The sequence below is a fragment of the Mercenaria mercenaria genome, unplaced genomic scaffold (genome assembly GCF_021730395.1).
Source record: "Mercenaria mercenaria strain notata unplaced genomic scaffold, MADL_Memer_1 contig_1729, whole genome shotgun sequence".
Taxonomy (NCBI): Eukaryota; Metazoa; Mollusca; class Bivalvia; order Venerida; family Veneridae; genus Mercenaria; species Mercenaria mercenaria.
This window is the reverse complement of record NW_026459729.1, coordinates 14,613-28,841: the sequence shown is the minus strand read 5'-3', so window position 1 is coordinate 28,841 and position 14,229 is coordinate 14,613. Positions and strand designations below refer to the sequence as shown.

General features: G+C 32.8%; 1 protein-coding gene across 1 annotated transcript in view; it reads left to right on the top strand.

Annotated features, from left to right (window-relative positions):
- LOC128551812 (receptor-type tyrosine-protein phosphatase kappa-like) overlaps positions 1–5,450 on the top strand; it is a gene marked incomplete at its 5' end in the record, with an annotated part of 36,342 nt that extends 30,892 nt beyond the window's left edge. The window contains 4 exons of the mRNA XM_053532729.1: positions 358–486; positions 2,094–2,257; positions 4,497–4,632; positions 5,312–5,450. Coding sequence (XP_053388704.1) covers positions 358–486; positions 2,094–2,257; positions 4,497–4,632; positions 5,312–5,371 — 489 coding nt within the window. The remainder of the gene's footprint in view (positions 1–357; positions 487–2,093; positions 2,258–4,496; positions 4,633–5,311) is intronic.
- Positions 5,451–14,229: the final 8,779 nt, after the last annotated feature.

Below are 14,229 nucleotides of genomic sequence, written 5' to 3'. Positions count from 1 at the left end.
TTAACAAAAGTTGTATGTACACAATATTGTATACGTTATTTAATATACATTCCGTTCTGTTCTGTTCTGCTCTTCTTATTTACCCATGTGTAAAAGTGTTTGTGTGTTTGTTTGTTTTAAAATTAGCTCCGTTTTTCGAAAATATTTCAGGCAATTGACCTAACCTTTGCTGTTGAATGTTTTTACTGCTCGCCGTGACTTGACTTAGATACTGTCTATAAACGGCGCTTAAATCAAAACAAAAGAAATCTACAAACAAACAAACTTTTAGACCGGTAAAGATTTGAAAGTAGTTTTCATTTTAGAATGTAAGTTTTCACAGTGCATACATATACAATATACGTTTTCTATTTTAAGGCAGTAGGGCAGTATCTCCCTGAAGACAAACAAACACTGTCGTTCGGACATTTCACAGTCTCGTGCTCAAGACTAGAAACAAAACATCATTATACCGCGAAGAAAATGAAAATAAGGTTTAATGGAAAGGTAAAACATATATGTAATTCCCATAATATTATGTTGTTTTTCTTTTTGTTGTTGTTGTTTTTCTAACAGCTACCTTATGAGGTAAAACCTGTACACTTTTTAACCATACGCACTTTTATTTTTCTTGGTTGCGTTCTATTGTTCTAAGATACCAGTGAATAGGTTTATTTTGATCTACCTCCACAGAAACTAAGTTTATTTACAAGGCCATACAAGTTGTTCCGTACTTAGACTCCTAATAGTTTTATAGTTTGAGCCTCTAGGATTATAATAACCAGTAAATGTCGTATTTTTAAATAATTCCATTAAGCTGGTGATGGTAGACGCGCATACTAATTGTGCTGAAGAAAGAAGAGAGCCAACTTAGTCAAACTTGGTGTGCTATTATTCTGCATGATTCTGTTACATACCTTTGAAGTACTTGTTATATATTTCAACCGTTACGATGGTTTTGATAACTGAAAATGTCGTAAGGAGTTGGAAACAAATGGAGTAAAACATTTTTAAGGCCGTTTCGGAGTAACTGACGAGATATATGATGTTGCGTGCTTCTGTCTGTTTGTATGCCTTTTCGTTTTCCATCGTCTACTTGCTCTTCCGTCATATATCTTGCCCGGGTCCTAACTGCAAGATATTGACTTTAATGATGGCATATAGGTAAATGGTGATGCAGATTGAAAATACTGGTTAGAACGGACAAAAGTCAGACTCGCAAATGGTGTTCAAATATCTTATCTGTCCGTCATTTTTCGTGTCCGAAGCATTACTAAATATAAAGGAAACTAACCCTTGCCTTGGCAAAGTGACAATATGAAGATGGCTTCAAACGGGTCAGTAAATTCAATGCCAGTGTCAAAAAAGAAACTCAAAGTCAGATCCGTCCGACATTTTTTGTGTCTAGATTAATTTAATAATCACTCAAACTATTTAACTATACCTGATTTAACTTTAATCATTATTAATATAATAAACTAATCAAACTATATTGGCATCTGACAGTGAAACAATATGTTGAAAGCATGAACTGTGTCGTTAGGTAGTTCAAAGGTTAAAGTAAAACCGATGTCGTATCCATCTTGTTTTGTGTCCAGAGCCCAACTTAATTACCATTCTAGGGATTGACTTCAAACTTGGCGTGTTAGTAACTGGTAATGAAACGTTGTGCAGAGTCCACAAACCGTGTTATTAGGAAAGGTCACGTTCACAGCAAGGTCAAATATTTCCATAATGTTTTTGTCCAGAACATAACTTTATAACCATTCAAGGTATGGACTTAAAATTTGGTATATAGATTAGCGGCGATGAGATGATTTGCAAACCACACGGACCTGGAAGGTAAAGTAAGGATTTTTCTTTTTCAAAATTGACCTCATCCTTTCATCTAACATAAAAGATTGTAAACTCACAGGTCGCTCAAAATGAACAAATGAAAAAAAGTTGCAGGCTTGGTTTGTTACAGCTTTTCCATGGACCGTAGTGGAAATGCCTACTTTAAGCTTAAAATTGGAGAATGTATTTGATTCACTTTCGAACAATACCCTTTTTCATAAATAGTTTTTCTTGAGTCAAATTTAGAATGATAACAATCAATGCATTATCTATTAAAGTTCGCGAGTGGGGAGAAGGTTGCGTACCATTTCCAGTACTCAAAATGGATGGCGATGGATGAAACTCCTGTAAATGCAAAAGAATTTGTGGAGTTTGTGAACGATGTTGACGAATATGCCAGCCAGCTCGGCGAAGAGAGATCGCATGTGCTAGTACATTGCCTGTCAGTAAATTAGATAAATAATGTCGTAACGGTTTTTTATTTTACATCGTAAAGAAGTCTTGTGTTCCTGTTAGAATGAAAAATATCTTTATAATTATAACAGTTCAACGAAACCCGACATAGTTTGTTTTCATATTTCAATTAGAGATTGAGATTTCATCATTACTTTCTATTGTAAAAGTTTGATATTTTATCACACGCTTAAAGATATAATGCAGTTAGTGAGCAGAAACTGGTACAATTAGTCAAAATATTGTGAAAACTTTCTACAAAGCTTGTCGACTACGTAACGGTTATTTCTTGATGCAATATAGTTTTATCAACGAGATTTTAAACAAACTTTGTTATTCTTTGGAGAACATACGTATAGTGGAAGTGGAGGTGGGGATGGGGTTGGAGTGGGCGACGGCAACCGTTTGATTCTTCTCAAAACTTTGAGTTAGGTGAGACCTATTGCATTGACAGATGATATTTAGGCAGATTTGATAGAGACAGAATTTGAAATTACATAAGAGGTTACTTGGGTTAAGACGAAAGTCATTGTTACTATTTAAAAAATCATATTAATAATGTATTGAAATTGAATGTAACTAAAATGTAGTTTGTTGAATAACCAAGGTTTAGGAATTTATTGGCACTCACATGGGTAAAGTTTGAGGTCAAAATTAATTAATCTGCATTCTTGCAAAATTCCATTGAGGAGCAATGGTCCGGAGCGTTGGTATATTGTCCATTTTGTTGAACTGACGGGTTGCGTTGCGAATCCTGGTACACAAATTCATTGTAATGTCATAGGGTCAAGGTCACTGCGAATAAAAATAGAAAAAAATGTTATAAATCTGTAGTCAGGAATGATATAATTTAAGGTTTCGATGGAGGCCTTGAGAAACAAAAATCAAACAACACCAAATCATAGAAAGAAAGAGTTGTTTGACATGAAAATTGAACAGCATGTAAAACATGTATATTACTTTACGAAACAAGTGTCAGTATACTGATATAAACATTGAATTACGGAAAAGGGCTGCCTAAAGGGGTTCCACTTCCGGACAGTTAAACGCCTTTAAAAACTCACCATTTTCAAAGAACAGTTACACATGTTCGTTTTGATGCATTTGCAATAGCGTGCGAGTGGTGAAATTTCGCATAACAAGTTGGAACACAGTTTTCAGCAATTGTTTATCTTTATTTCTTTACAAATGACATTCATTTTCAAAGGGAGACAACTGTTCCCGATTATTTTAAGTACAAATGGCATTCATTTTCAAAGGGAAACAACTTTTTCCGATTATTTTAAGTAATCTTTGAGAAAAAGTTGTCTCCCTTTGAAAATGAATGCCATTTGTAAAGAAAAAAAAGATAAACAATTGCTGAAAACTATGTTCCACCTTGTTACGTGAAATTTCACCACTCGCACGCTATTGCAAATGCATCAAAACAAACATTTGTAACAGTTCTTTGAAAATGATGAGTTTTTAAAGGCGTTTAACTGTCCGGAAGTGGAGCCCCTTTAGGCAGCCCTTTTCCGGAATTCAATGTTTATATCAGTATACTGACACTTGTTTCGTAAAGTAATATACATGTTTTACATGCTGTTCAATTTTCATGTCAAACAACTCTTTCTTTCTATGATTTGGTGTTGTTTGATTTTTGTTTCTCAAGGCCTCCATCGAAACCTTAATTAGTCTGTATACTTTAAAAGTCCCAATCTGATCCAATTGGCTTAAATGTTCGCGCATTGGATCTTTCGTTATTTGAAAGGAGGAGTAAGAGTTTTAATCCTAACCCGGACCTCTGTTTTCAGGTTAGAACAAGAGTCATTTAAATGCCAAAGGTCAAGGTCAAGGGAATCGTTACTAAAATTAGAAAAGCGGTTTCCTTTAAGTAACTGAATTTTAATTAAATTAAATTAGAAGTGACCATTTGCATTTGAAACAAGTTTGTAGGATGCTCGCACGGAAACAAAAAAAAACAGACTTGCAGATTCGGTCACAAGAGCAAATGTCAAGGTCACCATTTCTAAAACTATCAAATGTAGCTAATACATAAAATAAATAATTTCATTCAAGAATGATGAATAGCAATGACAAATCATTTGGAGATGTATCATGACTTCTGAATTGCATGATTGGATGCCGTCAAGTATTATTCCATGTTTTAACAAAACATGATTTTGAAAACCGGACGTTCGTGAAATTTCAACGTTTATTCTAAAACTATCAATTGTTTTGTATTTAAGGAAATCAAACGAGAGAAGTGGACTTTTTTGTGCAGTCGCAATTTTAATGGAGAAGATGAAACTTGAGAGGCAAGTCAGCGTTTTGAATACGCTAACACATCTTCGGACTAGAAGACGATCGGCAATAACAAGCATGGTAAAAGATTTACATAAAACAACCGTTACAAAAGTCTGTGGCCATATTTTGAAACGTTTTAAAAATTATATTTGTCTAGATATCCGTCGATAATATATATTTATATATCCTCATATTGTAAGTATATTTGATATCATTCATAAACATTATCCATAATAAAGGATGCAATCATTGGGATCACCAAATGTGAAGTTTTGAAACAAAAACTTAATCTATGAATTGAATACTCCTTTTACTGAAAAGTTACAAAATACACGAAATGTCTACAATTCACAAACTAGCGAAATACACAGGAATCTAAGAAAATGAAAACAAAAGCAAAATATGTTCCATATTATGCCCTCTGGAAGAAGGGCACTTATCATTTAAGAGACATTTAACTATATTCTAGCATAAAAACATAATCTACTTCTACGTATTTCATCACTTTCAATTAGAGAACCCTGTGTGAATTTTTGTGTCTTTTCAAAAATGAGGTCTGGTAAGAAATTTTAATAAGATTATAATCTCGGTAATTTTTTCATTTTAATATGATCGTAATTAAGATCTAATTGTAACGATGTCTTTTTTACCAAAAAAAAATATTTTAGTGTGTTTGACAATATTGGCAAAATTAGCAAATAGTTAGATGTTACTTTTAGTATATTCATATACTAAACTGTTTCTTTTTATCATGCAGGAACAGCTCAAATTCTGCTATCAGGCAGTCAGTGCATACATCAAGTTAAACAAACAGTAGTTTTCAAAACAGCACAGTTATCAGGACAGTTCAGCACAAAGATGTAATTTTGACTTCCAGAAACAAACAACCGACAACATAACTTGTCCCACTTTGGGCGCATATTTAATGAAACTTTAATGAATTCCGGATTGTTTTAAATTTGCTCAGTATCTTAAAACTTTGCAGGCACATTGCTAATTGGTTTATTGCTTTTAAGGTCAGCATGTCACAGATCAATATCACAGTAACTTTTATTATAAAAACAGTTCAGTTTCTGCTCAATATCTTGATAAACGATTCGCAAAATTTGCTTAGATGTGTCAAGTTCCCCATTGGTAATTTATTGCCTGCGTGTGTGTTGCAATTGGAGTTGGAGGAGGTTAAGTTTTTCGAACGTAGCTTCCATGTTCGAGAATCGTTCTATTTTTTAAGGAGTGCATTGCTTACAAGTGACCCATACTGTTTTTTAGATCTTTATGTCAAAGTCTCGGTGGTTATAATTCAGTACCAAATACAAATCGGAATCTCCTTGGACTATGATTATTCACCGGAGTATATTCTTTATACCCTGGTCACAAGAACGCTACGAGCTCCGTATGAGTAGGTTTTCAGATGAATTTTGGCAAATTAGCACGGCGTCCGTACAGTGATCGTTGACACGTACGAACGTCGTACGGATGTTTGAACTCGTAGACAACTTGGGAACTCGGTGAAAATGTTTCACCGAGCCCTTGAGTTCTATACGAGCTGGTAGAAATTTTAGAAGTCGGGATAAGCTCGCAAGAGTCCCTGTACTGGAAACTCATGGGCCCCGGAAGAACTTGTGCGGACACGGATTTGGAAAACTGTGAGACTTGCTGCTTGCACGAATATCGCAGGGTGCTCGCACGAACAACGTACGATGTGCGATGTCCGCACGGGGCTCACAGGGCGTTACGACAAGCTGAGTATCTACAAATGTACGTTTTGCACACTTACAGATCACCTCACGCGGAAAACCCACTTTCCGTTTTTCCTCGAAGGAAAAGTCTTGCATAGCGAGGAATTCCTCCGAGTACTGCCTTATTCTGACTCGGAGTACCAACTGTTACAGTTTTATTACTTTAGCGGAATTTCGTCGAGTCACTCTGAGAAATTACTTGACCGAACTCCGAGTCGAAATTATACAGGTAACACTATAATGATTTCCGGTATTCTGTAGTAAACAACTAATAGGTCATTTCGAGAGATGCGAGATGATTTCACGAAACTTCGAGGCGGTAATCCTTACCTTGATGGAGTTTTATATAATCAGCTTGTTCTTTTTACTGTTTAAATTTTGTAAATTTTGAAATTGAAATTGTTTCTGACCATACGAATTAGATTAAACAACATATTAATGTAAAATTGATTTGATTATTAACCATATAAAATTAAATAAACTTTCAGATGACCACCGTTAAATAAAAGTGATTTGTTTAAATTTGATATTGAAATCATTTCTGACTTTGTGAATTAAGTTTAGAAATAAAGTTACGTAAAATGCACTAAATCAAGTATAATTTATAATAAGATAAACTTTAAAATAACATCCGCTTAAAAGTTAATTGTTAAGTTTGATATTGAAATACTATCTGACTATGCTATTTAGATAAGAAATAAATTATGTAAAATGGACTAAATAAAAGAATAAAACTAAACAAAATTTCAAACAACTGGCGTTAGAGAATAATGATTTGTTAAATATCATATTGAAATAGTTTCTGAAAGTGCAAATTAAATCCAGAAACAGATTTATGTAAATTGAACTAAATTAAGAACTATATAAAACTACATGTAGATATTTTAAAGATAACGGCCGTTAAAGGATAATGATCTTTCATTGAAAATAATAGGAGAAATTATTAATTTTCATTATGAGAACGGTCTTTCACTCATTTGGAAATAATTATAAAAAGGGAAAATAATTGCTGCCGTTTCCACGCAAAAAATCATAAAATGTTATAAGTGAACAGAAAATCTGGCTTATTTTAATATAAAATAGAAAGATACTATTATAATTATTCATAAATTACTCTTTTTCGCGTATCACTACGTAAAATATAATTATCTTGATCCATATAATCTAAAATATGTCCTCGAAGGTACTCGAAGACCCAATTAAATTTGTATAGGTAATTATTTATCCGTCTCAGAGTCAATAGAAGGAATTCCATCAAGTGACTCGGGAACAACTGAAACAAATACATGTGTGTTTCCGCTAATTGGATTTCATCTCCAAGGATTTCTTTCTTTCAAGTGACTTCGCATACATTTTCGGAATCAGACAGCGAAATTCCTTGGCGGAAATTGGCTGACTCGATAAAACTTCGAGTCGGAGTCTTGGTACTCGTTTTGGCCATCCTCCGAGGATCGAGTAGAATGGGGTTTCCGCTTGAGCTGATCTGTAGTAAACCTGGTTTATTCTTGTCGCAGAGACACCGTGCGGACAACGTACAAGCGCCATACGAGCCAACGCACATCGTACGAGTTGCGACCGGGTTCCTTGAGAGCTCCGTACGACTTGCCGACGATGTCCGTACGGATATTCTACGACTGAAAATGGAAGTTTCCAGACATCGCCGATATGATTAATTCTTGTCGTACAGACTCAGTGGAGACACAATACGAGTGACGTGCGAGCGTCGTACGAAGCCATGATCAATGAACGAGGTAAGGCCGCGCCCCTTGAAAATTCCGCACAAACTGTCTGCGATGTCCGGATATCCTATGATTACATCCACTCAAAATCGTACGTGGCCCGTAGGTACTATGACCAGACTCTACGATTGTACAGAGACCGTGAGGAATCTAAAACTGGTGGAATCCTACGATTTTCTTTGCGGACATCGTACGGTTTTGTGACCAAGACATTAGCAGTAGATAGTTTATGAGCTATATTTGGTCATAGGCTTTAAATGTCGAGATCACACTGATTGCGATTGCATTAGCTGTTTTTTTTTCTTATTATTTCTAGAATAATTTGACCTGGATATACAGGTATAAGGCAAGTGGACAGTGAACGATCCCTGTTGATTTTTAGGTCAAATTCTCGGTTGTTATCAGAGCAATAAAAATTTGAAAATGGACCGACATGCCATTCTCATACTAAGCAGTAATATAGCGTATGGACACTGAATGCCCGTTTGTACCTCGGCTAACGGTCAAAGGTTAAGATCAAAATGACCATGAAAACCAATGAACAGTCAACGTGGTTATCTCTTCATTTTGAGAATTTCAAGTGGTGGATATATAACTGTCATGCGAAGTGATCAAATTGAAGAATTATGCAATTGTGCTGGTCGTTTGATTACCCATTAAGAGTACCTAAATTTTGAAAGTCGCTTTGGGGTCGTGTTATACACGTCATTAAGATCTCAAAGGGTCTGGTTTATATCTTCTTCTATTCCGACATGACATATGTTTATTATTAACTTGATTGTATGGCTATTTGTTTAGCATTTATTTTTATATTCAGTCGTACTAAGCTATCTAAATAATCATTGTACATTGAAAACTGTTTTGATTCCGCAGAGTAACCATGGTGCTTACGTTCTAGTTATTAGACATATGACTATTTTCTGATTATGTTCTTCATTGCTTTATTTTTGAAATTAGAATACTAGATTATGACTGGAAGTGAGTACCGGTAAAATGCATGCTAGTTGAATCCGGATGCATAATTATTCGTTTTAATTGTTGACCTGTTCTATTTAAAATCATTTGACAAGGTACCATCACCTTGAAGTCATCGCTAATAAAAATTAGTGTTTTCCTTTATTTTATTTTAAGTAAAAAGATCCATTATTTTGTTTAAGGGTGATTAAGAATTCAAGAGTTTACAATTAATCATGTTAATTATGAAATAATATATTCCAGACTCATTGTGATTTTATCGTTTCATGTACTTTAACAAAACCATATCAAACGCTAAAAGGTGTATTTGTAATACATTCAGTATACCAAAGTTTTAGTGGACTTCATTAACTCAAGATCTTATCAAAAATTGCTAGCAGGTAGATTTTATTCATTTGTAAATTTCTTGCTTTTTATGTCTAGCTTCTCGCGTTTCAATTAATCTTTACGACATTTTGCACACAAGCAATTTAAAATCAAAGCAGTAACAAATGAAACACATACTTTTATTACGACAAACCTTCTTTTCTTAAAAGAAATAACTGTATTGAATTAAGTTAATGGGATGGTTGTGATTTTTTTCTTTGAAGAGTACGTCTACGTATAAGAGTTTAGTATTTCAATAGAATAGTAAGAGCCTTGCGGGTGCATTTTTTGTTTCTGTTATTAATAGAAAAATTGTCATGCCAATGATTTTCTGAGTCAAAAAAGGGTCATAATTCTTTCCAAAAAGCAATGTAGAGTTATGGAACTTGCTGTGCAGAGTTAGCATTAAATTGCAAATAACTGCTCCAAGTTTTAAAGCAATTGCTTTGACCATTAAGGGGAAAACTTTACGTAAACGCAAAACTTAACCTAAATATCTGATATTGTCTAAGTCAAAACCGGGCCATAATTCTATCGAAAAGCAGGATGGAATGGAGTTATCATTCTTGCTGTACATAGTCTGCTATTGAAGGCGAACAAGAATTGCAAGTTTGAAAGTAATAGTTTTGATAATTTAAAACAAAAGTTGACCTAAAAATAAAACTTGACAGAGAAATCTGATATTTTCTATGTCCAAAAGGTGCCATTATTCTTGTAAAAATTATGATGGAGCTGTGTTTCTTCCTGTACAGAGTCAGCTTTTTATGGTGAAGTGCTGCAAGTTTTAAAGCAATGCAATGCTAAAATTGTATAAGATTTAGTCGTGTTCCTTTTACTAAATGTTGTTGTTTTTTTTAGATCTAATTGAAGCAAACTATGTGATTTAACTCATCTGACTAAGTTAAGCAGACGACTTTTATTCTAAATGTAACTGTTCTTGTATGTGGAGCAAGAAAAGCGAATATTTCGTAAAACGATCATTACCATATAGTTTTAGTATACATGTTTTACATGTACATTACAAATACCTAGGATATAACTTAAAATTTAGCACAGTATTGCTGCCTTTGTATTTTTAGCGGTATGTAAATTAGAAGTATTTTAGTTTTAAACAATTTAAGGTATTTTTACCTGTGCTAGAAAAAATCAATCTTACACCCCTGGGATGTAATATGACTCTTGCGCTATGATTTACATATTCGGAACTACAAATATGTAGAGGATTTTGTAGTAAGTCTGATTTAAGCGGTTTTCTTTTCTAGAGTAGAAATCTAATACCTTGACAGTTCATCTTTAATCCTGATAATATATTTCACGATTAAAAACGTTATTTTATAAGATCTGATTATTCTTACCATTATTTTTTTGTCTTTTTGAATATGTCATGCAAGAAAAAGATTCTATTACCTGTTGAAGGTGCAAATGGGAATTCCGGTCTCAGTCGGTAATAAACTAGGCTCTGTCGAGTTTCCTTGTAAACAGTTACTCCAGAGCCGGATATTCCCATCTGCACCTAGAACCAGTGAATGAAACTTATATTAGTCACCATTCCTAGTGCTTCATTGTATCCTTAAACTCGGATGTCGGACAACAGAAAATGTTTCTAATAAGAGCTTCTCTCATGAGAATAGGCATGTTGATATGTTTTTTCTTGAGACTGAAAACGGTTCCCAAACCATAACTGGAGAACGCTTTGCCTGTGGTCAAAAGACGAACACCGTAGTTTTTGCGTTCATTAGGTCACTTTCAATAATATGAAACATGTAAATAATCATGGATTTCCGTATGCCAAAAAGGACGATTTTAAAAAGGCATGCTTAGAATTTAAATATTAGAAGTATCAATTTTTTGCTTCGATTTATCCCAAGAAAAGCAAAATTTCAACTTCTCTGACGATACCTTCGAATATTTCGCGAAACAAGTTTTACATAATTACTTCAGCCATGTCCTCAGGTGTGAAGGTGGAACAAATCATCAGTGTTTCTTAACAGGGGGACAAAGTCCTATTGACATAATGCTATGCGTCTTAACATGCTGAACAACTGGATAAAATTACAATTAGGTTTGGAATATATAAATTTATTATTTCCATTCTTACACGACTTCCACTATAAATGCATATTTATAGTGTATTCATGTATTCAGTTGTATTGCGATCTTGCTTTCCTATCTATGACGTATAGTGATGTCATCACAGCTTTCTCATTTTCAAAGGAAAACTAATCTCTTCCTGTTTATTTGCCGTTTTATAAATTGTTTAGACCGGTGGTGACATTTCAATTTCAAGAATACACTATTTCAGAGTATGAATTCCTTAAGAAGAAATAATGAAGTATATAAATGAAATCGAGAATTCTTGAAGTGGTATTCGTGTAATCATGAAATCGTGAAGAATTGAATTCTTGAATTTTTTGACATGTAGTTTGGAAATCGCGAATGTATTAAGTTGTTAATTATTGAATAATTGAAATCTTGAATTTGTGAAACTGAATCATTGAAATCCTTAATAACTGAAATCGAGAATTCTTGAAATGGTATTTGTGAAACCATGAAATCGTGAATAATTTAATTCTTGAATTTTTGACATGAAATATGGAAATGGTGAATTCATGAACCCTTGAAGTTCAACAATTCACAAATTGCGATTTCTAAATTTCACTCAAAATCCTGAGTTCTTGAAATCGTGAATTCTTGAAATTCAGTTATTCACAATTTCCAAGTTTGACGTAGAAGTCTTGAATTCTTGAATTCCTGGGGTTCAATGATTCGCGATTTTCAAATTCAATATTTCATTTTTTAGTTATTCAAAATTTTCAATAATTCACAATTTCAAGAATTCTCTATTTCAGTATATCAGGATTTCAATAATTCGGAATTTCACAAATTCAACATTTCAATTATTCGATAATTCCAGATTTCAATTATTCAATAATTCAAAACTTCATAGATTAATGATTTCCATATTTCATGTCAAAAATTCAAGAATTCAATTATTGACGATTTTAGTATTTCACAAATATCACTTCAAGATTTCTTGATTTCAATTATTCAAGATTTAAATAATTCAGGATTTAACATATCAATTATTCATTAATTCTAGATTTCAGTTATTCAAAAATTCACAACTTCATAAATTAACAATTTCCAAATTTCATGTCAAAAATTCAAGAATTCAATTATTCAAGATTTCATGATTTCTCGGATACCTCTTCAAGTATTCTCGATTTCAATTATTCAGGATTTCAATAATTCAGAGTTTCACAAATTCAACATTTCAATTATTTCAAGATTTCAATTTTTCAAAAATTCACATCTTCATAAATTCACGATTTCCAAATGTCATGTAAAAAATTAAGGAGTTCAATTCTTCACGACTTCATAATTTCACGAATACCACTTCAAAATTCCTCGATTTCATTTACATGCTTCATTGTTTCAACTTCAGGAATACATACTCGATTTTTGCGTGAAATTTGGATATCGTGCATGTGTGAAATCGCGAATTATTGAACATTAAGATTCCACTATTTCACGAATTCAATATTTCACTAGTTTTGTGTGAAATTTGGAAATCGTGAATTCGTGAATTATTGAATTTCAAGAATTCATTAATTCATAATATTTGCGTGAAACATGGAAATCGTGAATTTGTGAAATTGTGAATTATTGAACTTCAAGATTTCACTATTCCAAGAATTCACGAATTCAATATTCCACAATCGAGAATTCATGAAGTTCAATAATTCACGATTTCTAAATTTCACGCAACAATCGTGAATTCTTGAAATCGTGAATTCATGAGTTCTTGAAGTTCAATAATTTACAAATTCACGATTTCAAGATTTCACGGTCAAATTGTGAAATACTGAATTCGTGAATTCTTGAAATTCTGAAATTTTGAAGTACAATAATTCACGATTTCAGAAATTCACGACTTCCAAGTTTCACGTAAAAATTGTGAAATATTGAATTCGTGAATTCTTGAAATCGTGAAATCTTGAAGTTCAATAATTCACGATTTCAAAGTTTCACGCAAAATTGTGAAAAATTCGTTTCGTGAATTCTTGAAATCGTTAAATCTTGAAGTTCAATAATTCACGATTTCACAAATTCACGATTTCAATGTTCCATGCAAAAATTGTGAAATTTGGAAATCGTGAATTCTTGAAATCGTCAAATATTAAAATTGAATAATTCACAAAAATTGTCAAAAATTCAATATTTCAATTATTCAATAATTAAATATTTCTGTAATTCACAATTTCAAAAAGTTCTCGATTTCAATTATTCAAGTTTTCAATATTTCAGAATTTCAGTAATTCGAGATGTCAATTATTCAATATTTCGCAACTTCATGAATTCACGATTTCCGTATTTCATGTCAAAAATTCAAGAATTCAATTGTTCGCGATTTCATGATTTCGAAAACTCAATATTTCAATTATTCAATAATTCAATATTTCAGTAATTCACAATTTAAAAAATTTCTCGATTTCAATTATTCAAGATTTCAAGATTTCAGAATTTCACTAATTCAAGACTTCAAGTATTCAATATTTCACAACTTCATGAATTCACGATTTCCGTATTTCATGTCAAAAATTCAAGAATTCAATTATTTACGATTTCATGATTTCACAAATACCACTTCAAGAAATCTCGATTTCATTTAAATACTTCATGATTTCTACTTCACGAATTCATACTCAGAAATCGTGAATTCTTGAAATTGAAATGTCACCACCGGTCTTTCGTAGGTCTTTCGAATGAAACAGATTGACACTTCGTTGACCTTAGAAAAATTGTGGTTAGATTTATAATAGTGCTTATCATCGTATAACTATAGTTTGAAATAA